At 47.0% G+C, this 23,245-nt stretch overlaps 1 protein-coding gene across 1 annotated transcript in view; it reads left to right on the top strand.

Moving 5' to 3' along the window:
* Positions 1–1,485: 1,485 nt before the first annotated feature.
* MRPL42 (mitochondrial ribosomal protein L42) overlaps positions 1,486–23,245 on the top strand; it is a 52,507-nt gene continuing 30,747 nt past the window's right edge. The window contains exons 1-3 of the mRNA XM_063927620.1: positions 1,486–1,786; positions 10,660–10,720; positions 12,859–12,943. Coding sequence (XP_063783690.1) covers positions 1,678–1,786; positions 10,660–10,720; positions 12,859–12,943 — 255 coding nt within the window. The 5' untranslated portion in view covers positions 1,486–1,677. The remainder of the gene's footprint in view (positions 1,787–10,659; positions 10,721–12,858; positions 12,944–23,245) is intronic.

Genomic DNA, 23,245 nt, shown 5'->3' on the forward strand with positions numbered 1-23,245 from the left:
TCCACGCCAACATCGTCCTCATACATGTCGACACACACGTACCGACACACAGCAGACACACAGGGAATGCTCTTATCGAAGACAGGACCCCACTAGCCCTTTGGGGAGACAGAGGGAGAGTTTGCCAGCACACACCCAAGCGCTATAATATATATGGGAACAACCTTATATAAGTGTTGTTCCTTATAGCAGCTTAAATATATCCAATATATCGCCAAAAAATGCCCCCCCTCTCTGTTTTACCCTGTTTCTGTAGTGCAGTGCAGGGGAGAGTCCTGGGAGCCTTCCTCACAGCGGAGCTGAGCAGGAAAATGGCGCTGTGTGCTGAGGAGAATAAGCCCCGCCCCCTATTTCGGCGGGCTTTCCTCCCGTAGTTTTAGATAACTGGCATGGGTTAAATACATACATATAGCCTTAATGGCTATATGTGATGTATTCTTTTGCCATAAGGTATTAAAATATTGCTGCCCAGGGCGCCCCCAGCAGCGCCCTGCACCCTCCGTGACCGCTTGGTGTGAAGTGTGTGACAACAATGGCGCACAGCTGCAGTGCTGTGCGCTACCTTCATGAAGACTGAAGAGCCTTCTGCCGCCTGTTTCCGGACCTTCAATCTTCAGCATCTGTAAGGGGGGTCGGCGGCGCGGCTCCGGGACGAACCCCAGGGTGAGACCTGTGTTCCGACTCCCTCTGGAGCTAATGGTGTCCAGTAGCCTAAGAATCCAATCCATCCTGCACGCAGGTGAGTTGAAATTCTCTCCCCTAAGTCCCTCGATGCAGTGAGCCTGTTGCCAGCAGGACTCACTGAAAATAAAAAACCTAAAAAACTTTTTCTAAGCAGCTCTTTAGGAGAGCCACCTAGATTGCACCCTGCTCGGACGGGCACAAAAACCTAACTGAGGCTTGGAGGAGGGTCATAGGGGGAGGAGCCAGTACACACCACCTAATCCTAAAGCTTTATTTTTGTGCCCTGTCTCCTGCGGAGCCGCTATTCCCCATGGTCCTGACGGAGTCCCCAGCATCCACTTAGGACGTTAGAGGGAAAAAAAATTGTGAAAAACTCATGTCGACCTTTTTCCATGTCAACCTTGTTCCTGTCGACCTTTTGTCCATGTCGACCTAAGGTGTGTTGACCAATTGGCGTCAACCTAAGGTGTGTCGACCTTTTTGTTGTCGACCTGGAGTCCGGATACCCCTGCAGTTGCCGGGGCATCGGCGCAAGAACATGAGAATGTGATGCCTCATCCGCAGCAGCAGAAAGTTCCCGGTTACCTTTCCCAGTGATGTTATGGCACAGGATCTCAAACTTTGTCCTCAGGACCCCACAAGGTACATGTTTTGCAGGTCACCTGTAGATTTTTAAAATGTGACAGTTGGTGATACACAGTGCAGCTGCTGGGTGACATGGAAAAAGCGAACCGTGTGGAGTTCTGAGGACCGAGATTGAGAACCACTGTGTAACGGGAACGTAAAATGCCATCCTCAGTACTCATCAGAGCAGTAATCTCCGCATAGTACTGTTCTAGTACTACACTACTGTCACGTAGCACAGAGTAGCTACAGCAGCCGAGCACCGGCAGCAGCAGCATCACCACCACACGGGGCGGGAGCAGGCGGCCGTCAGCTGACCCGGAGGATGTTTCCCCCCCACCATACACAGTCCCGCCTCCTCCCCGCATCATGGCGGCCGCCGTAATGAGAGGGTGCCGGGCAGCACAGTGTGCCTGGCGTGGTCTCCGCTGCTCTCCTCTGGCTGGATCCTCGGGTTACATGGCGGGGGATACCGGAGGTAAGAAGGCAGCGCAGGTGACCGTGACCTTCGATGTGTGCTACCTGCGACCGGTCACCGAGACTGTCCTCCATGTGCGCGAAGCCCAAGGACTTTGCTTGTGTGGTAGAGCAGGTGGACAACCCATAACACTCCACCTGTTGTGCGACTACGCTTTCCGCCCCCGACAATGGTTTGTAGTGACTAGGGGGACATACATCAAGCCTCCTGAAGACTATAGAAGGGGATGCTTGGAGAAGTTGCCCATAGCAACAACATACATCCCAACATGACCCTCTCCAGGTGGGACAGAATGCTCCTCTTCTGGACTTTTTCTTAATGTATGATTGCCGACACCTGTGTTGAACAGGTTAATGGATAAGAAAGGTGTTACAGCACAGGTGATGGCAATCATACATTAAGAGGGAAGTCCAGGAGCAGAGCATTCTGTCCCTCCCGCAGAGGGTCATGTTGGGAGGTATGTAGCACCCTGTCAACGTCTAGCTAGCATTTGCAAGGACATTTGTATAAATTGAGAGGTGGAAGCTGATTGCTTACTATGGGCAAGTTGCCCACTTATCTTCATATGTGGCTTGATACATCTCCCCCATAATTACACAATAGCTGGAGAGTTGCAGAGTGCTGAAGTCTGACTTTGGTTAGGGGGAGGGTAAAAGTGAAGCAGCGGGGCTTTCCAGTAGAGGCAGCGGCAGGCTAGCCGCAGGGGTATAGTTAGAGGGGGTTTCTTTTTGAATGTTAAATGGCCTGATCGTGTGTGCCACAAATGTGTAATCTCACCGGTCCGGAAATTTATATCAGATATGGGGGCAGATGTATTAACCTGGAGAAGGCATAAGGAAGTGATAAACCAGTGATAAGTGCAAGGTCATAAACGCGGGATGCAGTCAGTTTACCTCCAATCAAAATACCGACGTTCAAAATCCTGACACCAATTGACCGATGGTCAAAATACCGACAAGGTCAAAATACCGACACGGACAAAATACCGACATTTAAAATACCGACAAGGTCAAAATACCAACATGTAAAATGCCGACAGGTCAAAAAACCGACATGAGTTTTTCATGATTTTTTTCATTGAAACCGACTTGTTCATACTTTACCATCCCAGTGGACCTGGAAGGGGGAATATAATAGTGTGCCGAGCGCAGCGAGGCACCGTGCCCGAAGCATGGCGAGCGCAGCGGTACACTTTATGTGGTGTCCATGTTGATTTATGTCGACATACACACAAAAAAACATCAAAAAATGCATGTCGGTATTTTGACCTGTCGGCATTTTACGTGTCGGTATTTTGACCTTGTCGGTATTTTGTCCGTGTCGGTATTTTGACCTTGTCGGGATTTTGACCATCGGTCAATTGGTGTCGGGATTTTGAACGTCGGTATTTTGATTGGAGGTATTTCATACCGATCCCCATAAACGCACAAGCCAGTCAGCGCCTGTCAATTTGCATACTGGAGCTGATTGGCTTGTGCGTTTATCATCTTGCATTTATCACTGGTTTATCACTTCCTTATTCCTTCTCCAGGTTAAAACATCTGCCCCTCTATTTGCTTACGGGTGTTAGCTGGGTAATTTACCGAGTGAGGAAAGGGGGCTGTATTTGAATAGCTCTGGACATTACAGCTCTGCGCTACCACCCTTTTGCACCGCAGTAAATTACTGCATCTGATTGATTTCCTCCTTGGTGTACACACCTGTGACCTTGCCTCAAAGGTAACACCTATGGCTATATTACTAATACATAATACTACACTCAACTGAATAATTTTTGATCAGGGCTTTTGTTCTTACTTCAGGACAGTTGCATTTTCAATGCGATATGTATCAAATGCAAACTCGCTTTCTCTACTTTACCATCCCTCCACAGTAGCTAATAGTTTTCATTTTCAGTTTGATCAACTTCTCTCCCCAATTTCTATATATTCCTCTCATTTATCAAATGAACGCCTCCAAAAACGTGTTTTTTTTTCGTATACAAAGTAGCACAACGTTGATAAGTCTTGTATGTCTAAATTCAAATATAATGCTAGCTACCACTCCTATTGAATTGCTATGGACACTGATAAACATATTTAGAATCTCGCAGGCTTGTATCCACAAATGCCTATTTTATATATTTAAATGTCTTCTCAAAGCAACACTTCTGACTGCCATCAATGCCCAAGATCTTCTGTTCTATTTCAAGGATAAGATTCACAAAATGAGCAGCTTAATTTTTTTTTTTTACTCCCTGTGACACCTTCTCTTTCTTCATTTATCACTTTCACACATACGCCCCCGCAAAATACGGTCTCCAACCGGAGTCTATTAGCCTGGCTTCAACTCTGCCTTAAAATATGGTGTGTAATTTAAAGGGGATGTTTTATTTTTGGCTCACAATAATATCACTGAAAACTGGCTGGTCACTTGGCTGATGGGTAGGGACAGCATTGTTTTAAACATGGCTAATGTACTTAGTCAGTAACATGGAGCTCCTAGTTTACAGTACTTTCACATTAAACTGATGCAGCTGCTGACACTGTGCTACATAGCACAGTGTCATTTCAGAAGGAGGAAGGTGCAGTTTATAGCGTTTCATGCTCTCTATGCCACTATGTTACTATTTGCGCCGGGGGAGAGCATTTATCTTGTCTAGCATTTCCCTGTATTCCCAGTTAACTTTGTCTTGCTGTCATATGGTCTGGAGCCTAAAGTTGATGTCATTTGCAGGTGCCCCAAACAGCCAATCAAAGACTTTTCTGTCAACCTGGGTTGTATCTGTAAACACTACAGGTGAACCAGATTGCTCCTAGGAAATACCCGTGTCTTCAAGGTTATGGACCAAGGTCACCTGACTTGAGCTGGGTCTGTTCATGTGAAGCCAAGATCTGGGTCGAGGCGCATGCACTGGCAAAATCCCATGTTTTTGGCATATGTGAGAAAGGAGTATAAGTATGTCTTTGTCCCCCCGCTCTTCTACATGTCCACTTGACCTTATCATCTTATAAGTAAGTTAATTTCTCTTATGTCCTAGGCCAGTGGTTTCCAAACTTTTTTGAATCACGGCAGCCTAGAATATCAGAATTTTTTTCACGGCACCCCTAGGCCAAACATTTCTTATTGAGAAATTTAGAAAGAAATATTACATTAAGTAGATCGCGTTTATATGTCATCCTTAGGGTCAGTTGTGTGGTGAGGGACAAGATTTGCTTCTGTTTGGCCACATATTTTGACTGGCTTGCCTGTTATATTGACCATGAATAATTTGAATTGGTCCTGGACCACCAACCCCCCGACACCCCCGCAGGTGTCCCGAGGCAAACCAGGGAGCCGCGGCACACAGTTTGGGAACCTCTGTCCTAGGGGATACTGGGAATCCATTTAGTACCATGGGGTATAGACGGGTCCACTTGGAGCCATGGGCACTATAGAAGTTTGGTTACGTGTGCTGGCTCCTCCCTCTATGCCCTCCTACCAGATTCAGTTTAGAAAATGTGCCCGAAGGACAGGACGCTAGCTCCTGAGGGAACTATTTGCAAGCCCCACCACGGCGAGCGTACATTCCCGCAGCACGCTGCCATCCCTAACAGTGCCAGAAGAGTGGCGAGTACTAACTCTCCAGACTTAGTACACTGTAGTGTACACAGTACCCAGACTGGCAATACAGGCTTAAAAGGGGCTTACTCCATTTTATGCACTCAGGCACAAAGCCAGTATAAAGAAGAGCGGAAAGACCGTGCGCCATTGAAGGGGCGGGGCTTAACTATGAGCGGATCCATCAACTCATAGGCGCCATTTTATCCTACTGCAGCTACACAGACGCTGATTACAGGGATGCACAACTCGTCCGGAGGGCCTCCAGATTACCTCAGCGGTACCAGGGGGTCATAGCAGGTGGGAGCTATATACTAGTGTACTGAGTCCCTAATCTAGGTACTTGGTCTGCGACCCGGCTAAGCTTGGCTTTAGCGATAAGGGCGCCATCTGCTGGTTCTATCCTCTCTCTGTCTCTCGGGAAGGGCTCTTTGTGGGTTAAATGTGAATTTAACCTTTTCCTGTGTGTGTGCTGTCACTGCTGCAGTATGTCAGGCAAAGAGTGTGTTTCATTTAAGGCACAGTGTTCCTCTTCTCCAGTGGGTTCACTAGTGTGTACTCAGTGTAGTATCTCTTCTCAGGCTAGTGGGGCAGAGCCAGCATGGCTGTACTCCATTAGGGTGGTGATTTCCACCATCTCTACTAAATTATCTCGTAATGAGAGAGACGCAATACTTAACTCACTCTATGGCTGAGTTTATGAAAAAGGACTCAGTACTCAGACCAACGTCTCAGTCCTCTACCATTTGTCCGCAAAAGCGTACTTTGGCCCATATCCTGCTTTCTGACTGATAATGAACCGTCAGAAATGAAGGAAGGTTATGTGGACATAGAGGTAAGGGAGGGTACTCTGTCGCAGGGTATAGAGGCTCTTATAGATTCTATCAGAGAAGTCCTAAATTTCCATGATAAGGTGACAGAGGAGTGTGAGGAATCTCACTTTAATGTAAAGAAAAAATGCTCAGCCACTTTTCCTGTATCAAAGGAACTAAATACCCTGTTTGAAGAACCGTGGGTTAATCCAGATAAGAAATTTCAAACTCCTAGGCGGTTATTATCATCTTTTCCTTTTCCTCCTGAGGATAGTAAAAAATGGGAAAATCCACAGATGGTGGATACATCAGTCTCCAGGCTCTCACGTAAAATAGTACTACCTGTTCCTGGAGCAGCCTCCCTAAAGGATATAGCTGATCGTAAGATTGAGACTACTCTCAAATCGTATACAGCTGCAGGGGTGGCCCAGAGACCCACTATAGCATGTGGGTGGATTACTCGAGCCATTGCTAAATGGTCTCGTAATTTAATTGAGGGGTTAGACACCTTACCTCAGGAGAAAATTGTTACTACTGCAGCACATAGAAGACTCTGCGAACTTTATGGTGGAAGCCATTAAAGAGATAGGTTTGCTTAATGCACGCACTACAGCTATGGCAGTGTCGTCACGCAGGGGATTGTGGCTACGTCGGTGGACTGCTGACGCGGACTCCAAAAAAGATGTGGAAGGCCTACCTTTCACAGGTGAGGCCTTATTTGGCGATGAACTCAACAAGTGGATCTCACAAGCTACTGCGGGTACGTCCACTTATCTACCTTATGCAGCTCCGCCAGCCAGGAAGGCCTACTCAGGACCCAATTTCATTTACAGTCCTTTTGGACTGCCAATTTTAGGGGCAAGGCCAGAGGTTCTTCTACTGCCGCCAGAAGTGCTAGAGGTAAACCACGCAAACCAGCCACTGCTGGTTCACAGGAACAGAGCTCAGACTCTGCCTCGTCAAACCTTACAGCATGACGGTGGACCGCGATGCCTGGGAGACAGGCAGGTGGGAGGCCGGCTTCAATTCTTCAGTCACACCTGGACAAGATCTTGCCAGGATCCCTGGGTCATAGACCTTATATCCCAGGGCTACAGGCTGGAGTTCCAGGATCTCCCACCTCACAGATTCTTCAAATCAAGCTTACCAGTTTCACAAGAAGCGTAACCTTACAAGAAGCCATTCAAAAACTGTTACAGACTCGGGTCATTGTTCCAGTTCCACCTCATCTACAAAACAAGGGATACTATTCCAGCTTGTTTGTAGTTCCGAAACCGGACTGTTCGGTAAGACCGATTCTGAATCTCAAATCATTGAACCCATACTTACGAGTGTTCAAGTTCAAGATGGAGTCTCTAAGAGCGTTGATCTCAGGTCTGGAAGAGGGGGAATTCCTAGTGTCTCTTAATGTCAAGGATGTGTACCTTCACATTCCGATCTGGCAGTCTCATCAGGCTTAGCTACGGTTTGCACTGCAGTACTGTCACTACCAGTTTCAGGCCCTGCCAGTTGGTCTCTCCACGGCACCGAGGGTGTTCACCAAAGTGATGGCAGAAATGATGCTGTTACTCTGCAGACAGGGAGTAAACGTATTTCCTTACCTGGACGATCTTCTGATAAAGGCTGTGTTCAGGGAGCAGTTGTTGGAGAACATTGGTCTCACAACCAGATTACGCCTGGATCATGGATGGATTCTGAACCTACCAAAATCTCACCTAGAACCAACGCAGAAGCTTCATTTCCTGGAAATTATACTGGACACAGAGTCTCAGAGAGTGTTCCTTCCCTTGGAAAAGGCAATGGTGATCCAGTCGATGGTTCGGGCTGTCTTGAAGTCGACCCAAATCTCAGTACATATATGCATCCGCCTTCTGGAGAGAATGGTGACTTCTTACGAATTAATTCAGTATGGAAGGTTTCATGCAAGGGCCTTCCAGCTGGATCTGTTGGACAAATGGTCCGGATCACATCTTCACATGCATCAGCGGATTCGTCTGTCGCCAAAAGCCAGGATCTCCCTCCTGTGGTGGCTGCAAACTTCTCACCTAGTGGAGGGTCAAAGGTTTGGCATTCAGAATTGGATTCTGCTAACCACAGACGCAAACCTCAGAGGTTGGGGTGCAGTCACCCAGGGCGTGCAGTTTCAAGGAAGATGGTGAAGTCAGGGAATCCTTCCAATAAACATCCTGGAACCCAGGGTTATCCACAACGCCCTTCTGCAAGCCTCATCTCTTCTTCAGTATCAGGCCATTCAAGTTCAGTCGGACAATGTGACAGCGGTGTCATACATCAATCGACAGGGCAGAATGAAAAGCAGGGCCGCAATATCAGAGGTGTCAAGAACTCTCCTCTGGGTGGAAAAAAAAGCCGTGGCATTGTCGGTGATCTTCATTCCGGGAGTAGACAACTGGGAAGCAGACTTCCTCAGCAGACACGACCTGCACCCGGTGGAATGGGGCCTCCACCCGGAGTTGTTCCAGTGGCTGACACGTCGGTGGGGTTATCCACAAATCGACATGATGGCCTCTCGACTCAACAAGAAGCTCAAGCGGTATTGTTCCAGGTCAAGCTGTAGCGGTCGATGCCCTGACAACTCCGTGGGGGTCTACCAGCTGGTGTACATGTTTCCTTCCATTCCTCTGATCCCAAGAGTTCTCAAAAGAATAAAAAGGGAAAGAGTTCAAGCAATTCTCATTGCTCCGGACTGGCTGCGAAGGGCCTTGAGATGCTAATCGAAGATCCGTGGTCTCTACCTCTTCGAGAGGATCTTCTGCAACAGGGCCTGTTTGTCTATCAAGACTTACCACGGCTACATTTGACGGCATGGAAGTTGAACGGCTGATTCTAGCCAGGAGAGTGATTCCTTACAAGGTTATCCCTATGATCCAAGCCAGGAAGGGGGTAACGTCAAAACATTACCATCGTATCTGGAAGAAATATGTCTTAGTGTGAGAGCAGACAATGGGGTTCATTCTGACCCGTTCGCACGCAGAGGTTTCTCGCTGCGGTGGGTGCGGCATGCGCAGCAGCCGCAGTGCGCAACGTTGCCCGACGAGAGGGGTCGCCGGGTTATGTCGCGACTACCGATGGAAGCGGTCGCAGAGCCGACCGCGAAGAAGATTGACATGAAGAAGGCGTTCCAGGGCGGATCCGGACCGTTTGGAGTCGTTTTCGGGGAGTGGTGAGTAAAACGCAGGCGTTTCCAGGAGAACGAAGGGCGGATTTCTGACGTCAGTTGGATTTGCATCCTAAACTTCTAGAAAGCATCTGTTTAAGTGAAATATAGCTTCTAGAACTGGGGAGTATCCACACAGAATAGCTTTCTGTGGGTTGGGGGGCCAGAGATACACAAGCAGTACCAACTACGCCAAGTCATCTTCAACCACATATATTCACATTCGCTATACCCTAGGGATGGCCATCGACCATAGATGATTCCAAATCATTGATGGTTTTTGACAAGTATTTAATACTTTCACCATTGATGGCGGATCATCAGATAGTGTTCCACCATCGATGGTAGGGTGTGGGGCCAATGGCGATGGATTTTAACTTTGCCTGGAGTCAGGGGCAGATAGATGCTGCCTTGGCCAGACGTACCTCGCCTCCTGGCTCCACTCATTACTGTCTACTGCTGCTGGGATACAGTAACGGAAGGCATAGCGGCTGCTATCAGTCAGCACGTCACCAGCCCCGCCCCCATCCTCCCTCTCCCCGCCCACTGTGTCGATCACTCAGTGGGCCACTGTGTGCAGCCAGTTGCCGGGGGAGCTACGCCATGCATGCGCAGAGGTAACTATTGCTCGCAGAGACGTTCTCCAGTAAAGCCTCTTCTGCGCATGCGTGGCTATTTGATACCAGGGACCATCGATGGTAGATGGTAGCATATTTTCTAACCATCGATGGTTCAAGATAATTGCTCCATCGATGGGGGATGTACCAATTGCCATCCCTACTCTACCCAACCCTTCATGACAACCACAATTTTACTTTATCGCCTTTTTACTATGTGGAAGACAACCACATAAGTTAAGCACATAGGTGAATCTCCAACATATCAACAGATGAATGTGCATTTTGGGGTTAATTTAATAAAGGTATATTTCAATCTAAACTGATATGTTTCAGGGACTAAACGCACATTTACAAACAGACAATTATTTTAATATTTATTTTTAGTTTAGTTTTTTTTTCTGTTAGTCAAAGTGTGATTTAGTCTCTTAAAATACAACATCGATTTAGATTGTTTTGAAATAAGTCAATTTAAATTGTTCTTAAGTAAATTTACCCCTTAGGGTTTATTCACTCAGTTACTTTTAATATGTGCAGTCTTAGCTCAGAGTGCGTATGCGCAGTATGCTACAAATACAAACCTTGTGAAGCCACATCTAGTATAACCTTTGTGGATGATGATGATAAAAAATATTATTTAAACCTTTTTTTTTAATGGATTTAACCTAATAAATTTTTTTTTGTCTGTAGATCACAGAATTTCATTTTGTCAAAGTTCTACATATTCAGTACTTCCTGATGACTACAATTGGTATGTGATGTAATAGGTCTATACAGTACGTATTTAATTTAAGGGGTTTTCCTTTTTTTTTTTTTTTTTTTTTATCTAATGGATTAATTTCCTATGGGCTAGGGAAGAAAAGCGCTGTCCGTAAAGATATTCCTTTTTTCAATCCAAATTTTAATATATAAAATGTATAAAACACAAAAACAATTCTTCAATGCAACAATATAATATGCATGAATAAAACTATAAAATATGTATGTGTAAATAGATCAATTTGCAAAGTACATCATTATTGGAATCTTAGCCACTGTTTCCGAATATACTTCTATAAAATGAGTTGTATCCTTTCCAATCGTTACTGTTACAATTTCAAGCCTTCCACTTTATACAATAGTGATTAAGTTTAACACAGTTCATAAAATAGTTGCAGTTTGGATATAATGGAAATGTGACTGTTCCTGTTTATAACAAACACAACCTTAGAAAGCCGTTGAGAAAAATATGTATAAGAGGAGCTTATTAAATAGCAGCATATAGGAAAGGTCACTTCTCCAAAAAATCTGAACTCCCAATAATCCACCTGAGATCAGCTTGTAATTATTAGTCCAAATCTCACAAATGGGGCACAATGATTTAATGGCGATAATCTGTATATGTTCTCATGTGTAGCATGCATACACATTACAATCTGCTGTAATCAAAACAGAATTTTATCAGATGAGCGGTAAGCAAGAGTACAATGTCAGTGGCTTACCCGCTCTGATTAAATGCCACCAAAGGTCCCGTTTGTGAGTTCCATTATGAGACCGCACTGTCCGAGATGCTGCGGTGTCTCTTCCTCCATATGCAGGGAGTCGTGAGCCGGAAGCTCGTTAAGGTATCCACACAATGCAAGTTTCTGTCCAGACCATCCAGAATTGGATGGATTACCCGGGGTCTCTGCCGCTGATGCCGGGAGCAACTATTGAATGGAACCGCAGGTGGAAGTTGGGAGTCAGGAATCCAACCTTGTGGCTGTTTTAGCGTTTCTCAGCCTCAATTAGGGGGCTGTTTCATCGACCTCATAATTGAGGCTGAGAAACGCGTCAAGACCAGCCCTTCATGTGATATTTGCAGACGCTAAAACAGCCACAAGGTTGGATTCCCCTATAAAGGACCACCAATTTGTCCATTGCTGGTCCTCCACCTGTAACTATTTTTACTATCTATGTTCCAGTGGCAGGTGTGCTCGGGACTCGTAACTAACTGCTTCTGTTCAAAGCAGAACAGTAATGGACGATCAACACTCCTCAGCTGCCCAGTGGTTGGGACAATTGGGTCCCTATTATGACAGCGGGATATAGCCCTCAAATAAGAACTGTCCAGCTGAAATTGGGATGGTTTGGGGTTATGTTACAGCCTGGTCAGTATTACAATGGTGTAGGTTCAGATTTGTATTAATGTTAATTTTGCTTTTTTCCTTTGCATTCATTTAGTGAAGAGCATCTTGAAACGGGGAGTCTTATATACCATTGTGGTTGATTTCTTTTTAAAACACACATACACACACACACACACACACACACACACACACGCGCGCACAGTTTTTTTTTTTTCTCATTCTAATGGTCATATGCAGCGCCATACAGATATTATGTACTCATTCACATCTGTCTTTGCCCCACTAGAGCACATATACCCACAGATTGGTTAGACACTGAGGAGGCAATGCTAACCACTGTACCACCATGCCCCCGTTATTGCTATGTATTTAACGTAAAATATAAATTAATGTAAGTAGTGTGAACATTATGTTAAAACATGGATATTGCTACATAGATTTTTTTCAACCAGTGCTGCATGCCTGTGATGTAATCAGAATCTATGTGCGAGCCTCTACAGCAGTGGTTCCCAACCTCTGTCCTCAAGTACCCCCAACAGTTCATGTTTTCCAGGTCACCTAGCAGTTGAACAGGTGTATTCATTACTCACTGACACATTTTAAAAGACCCACAGGTGGAGCTAATTATTTCACTTGCAATCCTGTGAGGAGACCTGGAAAATATGAACTGTTGGGGGGTACTTGAGGACCGTGATTGGGAACCACTGCTCTAGAGGACAAAATCCTTTATGGCCAAAGCTACTTTTGCAATAAACAGCTGTTTTATCTCCTTCTTGTTTAGCAAAGTGGAACTGGCTATGTCATCCGATGGAAAAACAATTGTCTGCTACCATCCCTCAGTTGATATTCCTTATGAGCATACCAAGGTAAAGCAGAAAACTATGCAGAGCGAGACGCTCCTCTACTCAGACATGTATGTTTTTTGCCAGCATATTTCATTTTCAAGATTGTGCAGTAAGTAGCAGAGGCAAAAGTCTAATGGGCCCCTGGTCTTCCCTAGAGACCCCCGCAAGGGGGTTTGGGCTTCGCTGCTGATAAACCCATATATCATTGCCCTCTGCTATTCCTTCAGATATGGCGTGCCACTGTAAAGTACGAAGTTAAACAAGCTGGGCTCGGTATAAAAACTGATTGCAGATTAACCGTGAAGATTGCAAGAAGGGACTGTCAAGATAAGTCTGGTTTGCGAAGACAGAGCGAAAAATCAGTAATAAGTCAGGTCAAATACACAAAGACAATTAAAGATTCAGAAAACCAGGAATACTGGACTCAGGAAGTGAGTTTGATACTCACACAGTTGTGGTCTCAGAGTTGCTTTATATAGGCACAGTAAGTCAAATCTGGTACCTTTGCTGTGTACAGTGGTCACATGACCGCACCTTTGAGACCAGGCAGAGCCGCGTACCTATTCCTATAGTGCGTAGGATGATGGGAAGAAAGAAGCCATCATCAGGAGTGGAAGGAGTATCACAGCAGCGAAAATCGTCGGGTGCGAGGCCAACGGTGCTTGACAATTGATCAGTGTATTATAGAGATGTGAGAGGACCTCCGTGTTTTGGTTCTAATTCATAATTATGTTTTGGTTTTGGCAAAACCACCCTCAAGTGTTTTGGTTCAGATCTCGGTTTTTGGTGTGGCAAAAATTCGATTGATAACTTGATAAAAACGGCTAAAATCATGTAATTTTTGCAATCAAAAACCCAAAATTCGTATTTAAAATCCGAATTCTGAATCGCAGGAAGATCTGAACCAGGACTCGTTTTGGATGAGACCTCAGGAGATCCGTACCGGGTTTTTGTTCGGTTCAAATCCAAAAAATGCTGGTGGATTTAAGTTTCTGGAGAAGGAACCGCACATCTCTAGTGTATTTTGTTTTGATACGTTTATTTCTGTTTAAATAAGCACAGCCCTTTATTGGTGACTCCCTTGTTAAAGGGATTTAATACTGAGAACTATTCAAATAGAAGTTTCAACATTCTTTGTATGGGTGGTATCAGCGCTTCTATGACCTGTATGTTCTCCTTCCGAAGTGATATAGGTCCTCAAATCAATGACCATAACACTGTATAGTGTACACTGTCTTCTCTAGTGCACACTGTCAGAGACTGATACATTACTGATGGTATACCATTCACTCCTCTTAACTCTTTAGTTAGCTGATTCTGCATATACAAAGGACAGGTACATTTTGTGGCTTGGTTAAAACCCCCCTGATTGTCAGGCAGCATATATCTGACCTAGACAGTGAATGAGTTTTATTTCTTTTATACACCATATCGACACTGTAACTTTAAATACACCATATAAAACTAGATGTTGAGCTGTATTAGCGTATTTAACGCATTACTTTTTTGTGTAGAGGTAACATTTATTCATTAAGCCAGATCTGTGTAAATTAAATGTAAATGACTAATGGTAACACGTGAAAGCTATTAGAAAGGAAAATATAACATATTGAAGTGTAGTAATATAATAATAGCTCACTTGATATAGTATAAACGTAAGAATCAATATAATTATGCTGTGGTACCTAAATAAAGGATGCATGAGGACAAAACCACAATATTAATAAACTCATAGGTACTGCATTTAAAGTAACTTCTGATTGGAACATATTGTCCCTCATATAGAAGGAGCTTGTAAATTGAAGATCTGATTTTCATAATTTCACTTCTCCTTCTGTCGCTGCTTCTTTGGTCCGCTAACATTAAGGGGTAATGTAAGATTTAAATATAATGTAAATCTAATAATAGAGTAATAAGATGGCTTTAATGGTAAATACTGCAAATAATGAGAATGCTATCAAATAGTACGTAGTGCTTACTATTGTATTTAATATTACTGTCATGTATTATTAAGTAGTAGGGGTTAGGGGTTGCTGGTGTAGGTCGTCTTACTGCTAGTATCCCGTATCACACCCTAAAGGTGTGTACACACTGTGCGATATGCACTTAACTTTCCTTATGATTTTGACTATATAGTCAAAATCGTAAGGAAAGTTTGGTGTACATTGCACAGTGTGTACACAGCTTGCGATGCCGATCTCGCGGGACTGCGCATCGGCATCGCAAGCAAAAATAGACTGTGCAGGCAGCTCAACATTGACTATATCGGCGAGGACGGGCTCCGACCCCGTCGAATAGTCAATGTCGGGCTAAAGCCGCATCGCGCCGTATGTACACTGCTTTAAGGTGTGTACACACAGTATGATAAATCTGTAAGATTTTCACTATATAGTCAAAATCTTGAAGAAAGTTAGTGTATATCTCAAGGTGTTAGGCAGCTTGCGATACCGTTCAATCCCGATGCGCGCTCCCGCGGGGTCGATATCGCAAGGCTAGATAGACTGTGCAGGCAAGTCAATCTTGACTATCTAGTGTACTATCTAGTACAAAGTATAGTCAAATTTGGCACTTAATCAATATCGTACATAGGGGGTCATTCCAAGTTGATCGCTAGCTGCATTCGTTCGCTGTGCAGCGTTGAGGCAAAAAAACGGCACTTCTGCGCATGCGGCGCAATGCGCACGCGCTGCGTACTTTTGCAACAGCCGATGTAGCTTCACACGGGGTCTAGCAAAGCTTTTCAGTCGCACTGCTGACCGCAGAGTGATTGACATGAAGTGGGCGTTTCTGGGTGTCAACTGACCGTTTTCAGGGAGTGTACGAAAAAACGCAGGCGTGCCAGGAAAAACGTGGGCGTGGCTGGTTGAACGCAGGGCGTGTTCGTGACGTCAAAACAGGAACTGAATAGTCTGAAGTGATCGCAAGCGCTGAGTAGGTATTGAGCTACTCTAAAACTGCACAAAAAAACTTTGCCGCCACTGCTCTGCGATCCTTTCGTTCGCACTTCTGCTAAGCTAAAATGCTGCGGGTGGGGGAGGGGTCCGGAGCCACCGTGGGTGGTGGAGGGAGGGGTGTGGATGTGCCGCGGATGGTGCTCGGAGGTACTGCAAGTGGGGGAGGGGCAGGTAATGCTTCTCCTCCTGGAAGCAGCTAAGCTGCTGTCCTCCCTTTGGCAGTGGCTCTCCCGGAGACTCGCACTTTTCTTAGCGCCGGTGTCCCAACGCGCTGTCTTACAGGGAAGAAGATGCACTCCATAAACTACAGCTCCCAGCTGGCCTTAGCGCCGGAATGCTTCGGCGCTAAGGGATGCTGGGAGCTGTAGTTTATTTAGTGCGTCTACTTCCCTGTAATGCGGCGTGTTGGGACACCGGCGCTAACAATAGTGACTGGCTGGCAGAACTAACTGGCTCGCTGAATCAATGTAAAAGGTGAGAGTGCTGTGCAGTGTCAGTGACACTGCACACCCACTGCACTGCACAGCACTGTCACCTTTTACATTGATTCATTGTCCAGACATTACCCTCAGCGACATTACCCACTTTATCTGTTTATCTGTTACATTAGCCATCTCGGGGCTTCCGGGATGGCAGCCCAGGTGCTGTGTTGCGGATTCAGCGCCTCTGGGGATCTGGGTGCAGCTCCATCAGCCCCATTATTAATCCTGCTCTGGGAACACACAGCAGCCAAAGGGCAGAACCTCCCATTGGATGTAACCTGTGTGGGAGGGCGTTTCTCGCCCAATCAGCTGTTGACTCGGTGTGATAGACCTGCTGCTAACCCAATGAGAGGTCCTAGCCACGCCCAGCGTTATCCACACAGTCACAGAGTGACAGATATCTGACTTGATAAACTGGAGCTGATTAAACACTGTGTATTCAGGCAGAACACATGCATGTACTTTTTTTTTTTTTCCATGTACGTATTCTGATTTCAGATAATTCATTCTGTTGGCATGTTATGTGAGGGTTGCGGGTGTGTCACAGGAGTGGTTTCCATCTCGGGCTCTTAATCGCTTACAATTGAGACCATATTATGGCTGAGATTCTGCCCCTAGCATGGGGCTGGTAGAAGTCCTGTGCACCAGAGGTAGAGCTGATACTAGCATTAGCATAAAGTCACAGCCATTGCTATGACAATATAATGAAATTTACAGTGCTTCCAATAATTAGTGTAATTATTAATCATAACATGGCAATTAAAGTTCATTAATGTAAGATTTAAATATAATGTAAATCTAATAATAGAGTAATAAGATGGCTTTAATGGTAAATACTGCAAACTTGATGAGAATGCTATCAATAGTACATAGTGTAGTATAGCATAATATAGTAAACAAGAATAATCAATAAATATCAATCAAATCTCATTATAAAGGATAAACTCCATTCAACCTTGAATAAGTATATGTTATGTACCCTATGAGTCTGTATACTCAATTCTTCTGAGAGTGATTGGGAGTGAAAGGGTCACTCTCCATATAAATAAATGGGGAAGCACTGATTGGCTAAGAGCATGGGAGCGGCACGCTCAGCCACTCAAGGCATCCCCATTCATTTCTGTGGGGAGTGACTGAATGACATGGACTCTCCATAGAGGCAGTTCGTCAATTTGTTATTTTGCCAAGACACGTGGATGCTACTTAAGAATAAACAGCAATGTTTCCTGATGTTTATCCTGCATTTTTCTCTAACGTCCTAGAGGATGCTGGGGACTCCGTAAGGACCATGGGGATAGACGGGCTCCGCAGGAGACATGGGCACTTTAAGAAAGAATTTAGTTCCTGGTGTGCACTGGCTCCTCCCTCTATGCCCCTCCTCCAGACCTCAGTTTGATACTGTGCCCAGAGGAGCTGGGTGCTTTTCAGTGAGCTCTCCTGAGTTTACTGATAGAAAGTATTTTGTTAGGTTTTTTATTTTCAGGGAGCTCTGCTGGCAACAGACTCCCTGCATCGAGGGACTGAGAGGAGAGAAGAAGCCCTACTCTCTGAAGCTAGGTCCTGCTTCTTAGGCTACTGGACACCATTAGCTCCAGAGGGATTGGTACGCAGGATCTCACCCTCGCCGTCCGTCCCAGAGCCGCGCCGCCGTCCCCCTCGCAGAGCCGGAAGATAGAAGCCAGGTGAGTATGAGAAGAAAAGAAGACTTCAGAGGCGGCAGAAGACTTCATGATCTTCACTAGAGGTAACGCACAGCACTGCAGCTGTGCGCCATTGCTCCACACACCTCACATACTCCGGTCACTGTAAGGGTGCAGGGGGGGGGGCGCCCTGGGCAGCATTTGGGACCTCATGTTGGCAAAAGTACACATATATACAGCTGGGCACTGTATATATGTATGAGCCCCCGCCAAAATTACTGTATAAGCGGGACAGAAGCCCGCCGTCGAGGGGGCGGGGCTTCTCCCTCAGCACTCACCAGCGCCATTTTTTCTCCACAGCACCGCTGAGAGGAAGCTCCCCGGACTCTCCCCTGCTGATACACGGTAGAAGAGGGTTGAAAAGAGAGGGGGGGGGGCACATAATTAGGCGCAAAAAACTATACATACAGCAGCTACTGGGTTAACATTAAGTTACTGTGTTATTCCTGGGATATTATAGCGCTGGGGTGTGTGCTGGCATACTCTCTCTCTGTCTCTCCAAAGGGCCTTGTGGGGGAACTGTCTTCAGAAAGGACATTCCCTGTGTGTGTGTGTGGTGTGTCGGTACGCTTGTGTCGACATGTCTGATGAGGAAGGCTATGTGGGAGAGGAGCGGGAGAAAATGAATGTGGTGTCTCTGCTGACCTCGCTGACACCTGATTGGATGGATATGTGGAAGGTTTTAAATGATATTAATTCCTTGCATAAAAGATTTGACAAGGCTGATGCATTGGGACAGTCAGGGTCTCAACCCGTGCCTGACCCTCTGTCGCAGGGACCGTCAGGGTCTCATAAGCACCCACTATCCCAAATTGTTGACACAGATACCGACATGGATTCTGACTCCAGTGTCTATTACGATGATGCAAAGTTACAGCCAAAATTGGCTAAATCCCTTCGATATATGATTATAGCAATAAAGGATGTTTTGCACATCACAGAGGAAACCCCTGTCCCGGACACGAGGGTGTAAATGTATAAGGGAAAGAAGCCTGAGGTAACTTTTCCCCCCTCACACGAACTGAATGAGTTATGTGAAAAAGCTTGGGAATCTCCAGATAAGAAAATGCAGATTTCCAAACGGATTCTTATGGCGTATCATTTCCCGTCAACGGATAGGCTACGATGGGAATCCTCCCCTAGGGTGGACAAAGCTTTAACACGCTTATCCAAAAAGGTAGCCCTGCCGTCCCATGATACGGCTACCCTCAAAGATGCTGCTGATCGCAAAGAGGAGGTTACCCTGAAGTCCATTAATACACATTCGGGTACCTTACTAAGACCGGCAATTGCGTCGGCCTGGGTGTGTAGTGCTGTAGCGGCATGGACGGATACCTTATCTGAGGAATTGGATACCCTAGATAAGGATGCTGTATTATTGACCCTGGGGCATTTAAAAGACGCTGTCCTATATATATGAGAGATGCTCAGAGTCATTTGTCTACTGGGTTCTAGAATAAACGCTATGTCAATTTCTGCCATGTGGACTCGGCAATGGATAGGTGATGCCGATTCAAAAAGGCATATGGAGGTTTTACCTTACAGGGGTGAGGAATTGTTCGGGGAAGGTCTCTCGGACCTGGTCTCCACAGCTACAGCTGGAAAGTCAAATTTTTTGCCTTATGTTCCCTCACAGCCTAAGAGAGCACCGCATTATCAAATGCAGTCCTTTTGTTCACAAAGAAACAAGAAAGTCCGAGGTGCATCCTTTCTTGCCAGAGGTAGGGGCAGAGGAAAGAAGCTGCACAACGCAGCTAGTTCCCAGGAACAGAAGTCCTCACCGGCCTCTACAAAATCCACCGCATGACGCTGGGGCTCCACTGGCGGAGCCGTGACTGTGGGGGCACGTCTTCGGAATTTCAGCCACATGTGGGTTCACTCCCAGGTGGATCCATGGGCAATAGAAATTGTGTCTCAGGGTTACAAGCTGGAATTCGAAGAGGTGCCTCCTCGCCGGTATTTCAGATCGGCCCTACCTTCTTCCCCCCAAGAGAGGGAAATAGTGTTAAACGCAATACAAAAATGGTATCTACAGCAGGTGGTGGTCAAGGTTCCCCTCCTTTAACAGGGAAGGGGTTATTATTCGACCATGTTTGTAGTCCCGAAACCGGACGGTTCGGTCAGACCCATATTGAATTTAAATCTCTGAACCTATACTAGAAAAGGTTCAAGTTCAAGATGGACTCGCTAAGAGCGGTCATCGCAAGCCTGGAAGGGGGGGATTTTATGGTGTCACTGGACATAAAGGATGCGTAACTTCATGTCCCCATTTATCCACCTCATCAGGCGTACCTAAGATTTGCGGTACAGGATTGTCATTACCAATTTCAGACGTTGCCGTTTGGTCTCTCAACGGCCCCGAGGATTTTCACCAAGGTAATGGCGGAAATGATGGTGCTCCTGCGGAAGCAAGGTGTCACAATTAACCCGTACTTGGACGATCTCCTCATAAAAGCAAGATCAAAAGAGCAGTTGCTGAACAGCGTATCTCTTTCACAGCAACACGGCTGGATTCTCAATATTCCAAAAGTCGCAGTTAGTTCCTACGACTCGTCTGCCCTTCTTGGGCATGATTCTGGACACGGACCAGAATAGTGTTTATCTCCCGATAAAGAAGGCCCAGGAACTCATGACTCTGGTCAAGAACCTATTGAAACCAAAACAGGTGTCAGTGCATCATTGCACTCGAGTCCTGGGAAAGATGGTGGCGTCATACGAGGCCATTCCCTTCGGCAGGTTCCATGCGAGGACTTTCCAATGGGACCTACGGGACAAGTGGTCCGGGTCACATCTTCAGATGCATCGGTTGATCACCCTGTCCCCCAGGGCCAGGGTGTCACTACTGTGGTGGCTGCAGAGTGCTCACCTTCTCGAGGGCCGCAGATTCGGCATTCAGGACTGGATCCTGGTGACCACGGACACAAGCCTCCGAGGTTGGGGAGTAGTCACACAGGGAAGAAATTTCCAGGGTCTTTGGTCAAGTCAAGAGACTTGTCTTCACATCAACATCCTGGAGCTAAGGGCCATATACAACGCCCTACGTCAAGCGGAGACCTTACTTCGCGACCGACCAGTTCTGATCCAGTCAGACAACATCACCGCAGTGGCTCATGTAAACCGCCAAGGCGGCACAAGGAGCAGAGTGGCAATGGCGGAAGCCACCAGAATTCTTCGCTGGGCGGAGAATCATGTAAGCACACTGTCAGCAGTGTTCATTCCGGGAGTGGACAACTGGGAAGCAGACTTCCTCAGCAGACACGACCTTCACCCGGGAGAGTGGGGACTTCATCCAGAAGTCTTCGCACAGATTGTGAGTCGGTGGGAACTGCCACAGATAGACATGATGGCGTCCCGCCTCAACAAAAAGCTACAGAGGTATTGCGCCAGGTCAAGAGACCCTCAGGCAGTAGCGGTAGACGCCCTAGTGACACCGTGGGTGTTCCGGTCAGTCTATGTATTTCCACCTCTTCCTCTCATACCAAAGGTGTTGAGGATAATAAGAAGAAAAGGAGTGAGAACAATCCTCATTGTTCCAGATTGGCCAAGACGGACCTGGTATCCAGATCTGCAGGAACTGCTCACAGAAGATCTGTGGCCTCTTCCTCTAAGACAGGACCTGTTGCAACAGGGACCCTGTCTGTTCCAAGACTTACCGCGGCTGCGTTTGACGGCATGGCGGTTGAACGCCGGATCCTAGCAGAAAAAGGCATTCCGGTTGAGGTTATCCCTACGCTGATAAAGGCTAGGAAGGAAGTAACAGCAAAACATTATCACCGTATATGGCGAAAATATATTTCTTGGTGTGAGACCAAGAATGCTCCTACGGAAGAATTCCATCTGGGTCGTTTCCTTCACTTCCTACAAACTGGAGTGAATTTGGTTCCATTAAGGTCCAGATTTCGTCCCTATCCATTTTGTTTCAAAAATAATTGGCTTCTCTCCCAGAAGTTCAGACTTTTGTAAAGGGAGTGCTGCATATTCAGCCTCCTTTTGTGCCTCCGGTGGCACCTTGGGATCTTAACGTTGTGTTAAGTTTCCTAAAGTCACACTGGTTTGAACCACTTAAAACGGTGGAGTTGAAATATCTCATGTGGAAGGTGGTCATGTTATTAGTCTTGGCTTCAGCTAGGCGAGTGTCTGAATTAGCGGCTTTGTCACATAAAAGCCCCTATTTGGTTTTCCATATGGATAGAGCAGAATTGCGGACCCGTTCGCAATTTCTGCCAAAAGTGGTTTCATCTTTTCATATGAACCAACCTATTGTGGTGCCTGTGGCTACACGTGACTTGGAGGATTCCGAGTTACTTGATGTGGTCAGGGCTTTGAAAATTTACGTAGCCAGAACGGCTAGAGTCAGGAAAACTGAAGCGCTGTTTGTCCTGTATGTAGTGTTCACTCTAAGCTTCTTTCTTTTTTGAGTGACAGAATGCCGCCCTGCCACCCTGCTAAGGACTGCTCTTCTTCCCCCGCCGCGCTGTCACTTCTCCCCCCCCCCCCCCGCCGCGCTGTCACTTCTCCCCCCCCCCCCCCCGCCGCGCTGTCACTTCTCCCCCCCCCCCCCCCCGCCGCGCTGTCACTTCTTCCCCCCCCCCCCCGCCGCGCTGTCACTTCCCCCCCCCCCCCGCCGCGCTGTCACTTCCCCCCCCCCCGCCGCGCTGTCACTTCCCCCCCCCCCCCCGCCGCGCTGTCACTCCCCCCCCGCCGCGCCGCGCTGTCACTTCTCCCCCCCCCCGCCGCGCTGTCACTTCTCCCCCCCGCCGCGCTGTCACTTCTCCCCCCCGCCGCGCTGTCACTTCTCCCCCCCGCCGCGCTGTCACTTCTCCCCCCCGCCGCGCTGTCACTTCTCCCCCTCGCCGCGCTGTCACTTCTCCCCCCGCCGCGCTGTCACTTCTCTCCCCCCCCCCCCCCCCGCTCGCTGATAGCTCTCAGCTGAAGGCGGAGACAGGGTCAGCGTGCAGTGGGGAGGAGCAGCCAATCAGAGCCTGCGGTGTCTCCCTCCAGTCCTCCAGCATGGTTTGATTCCCCCTCACCATGGCGCTGCGCGCTGACCTGGGCTCCGCCGTCAGCATCAAGAGACCGGCCCCGCTGACCCGGCACAGCGCTCTCCTCCGCAACGGTGAGTGCCGCTCTGCATCTGCCCTGTGCCCGTCCTCCCCTTCCTCCTAGTGCTCTCTCCCTGTTGCAGTG

This window comes from Pseudophryne corroboree, chromosome 6 (assembly GCF_028390025.1).
Source record: "Pseudophryne corroboree isolate aPseCor3 chromosome 6, aPseCor3.hap2, whole genome shotgun sequence".
Lineage (NCBI taxonomy): Eukaryota > Metazoa > Chordata > Amphibia > Anura > Myobatrachidae > Pseudophryne > Pseudophryne corroboree.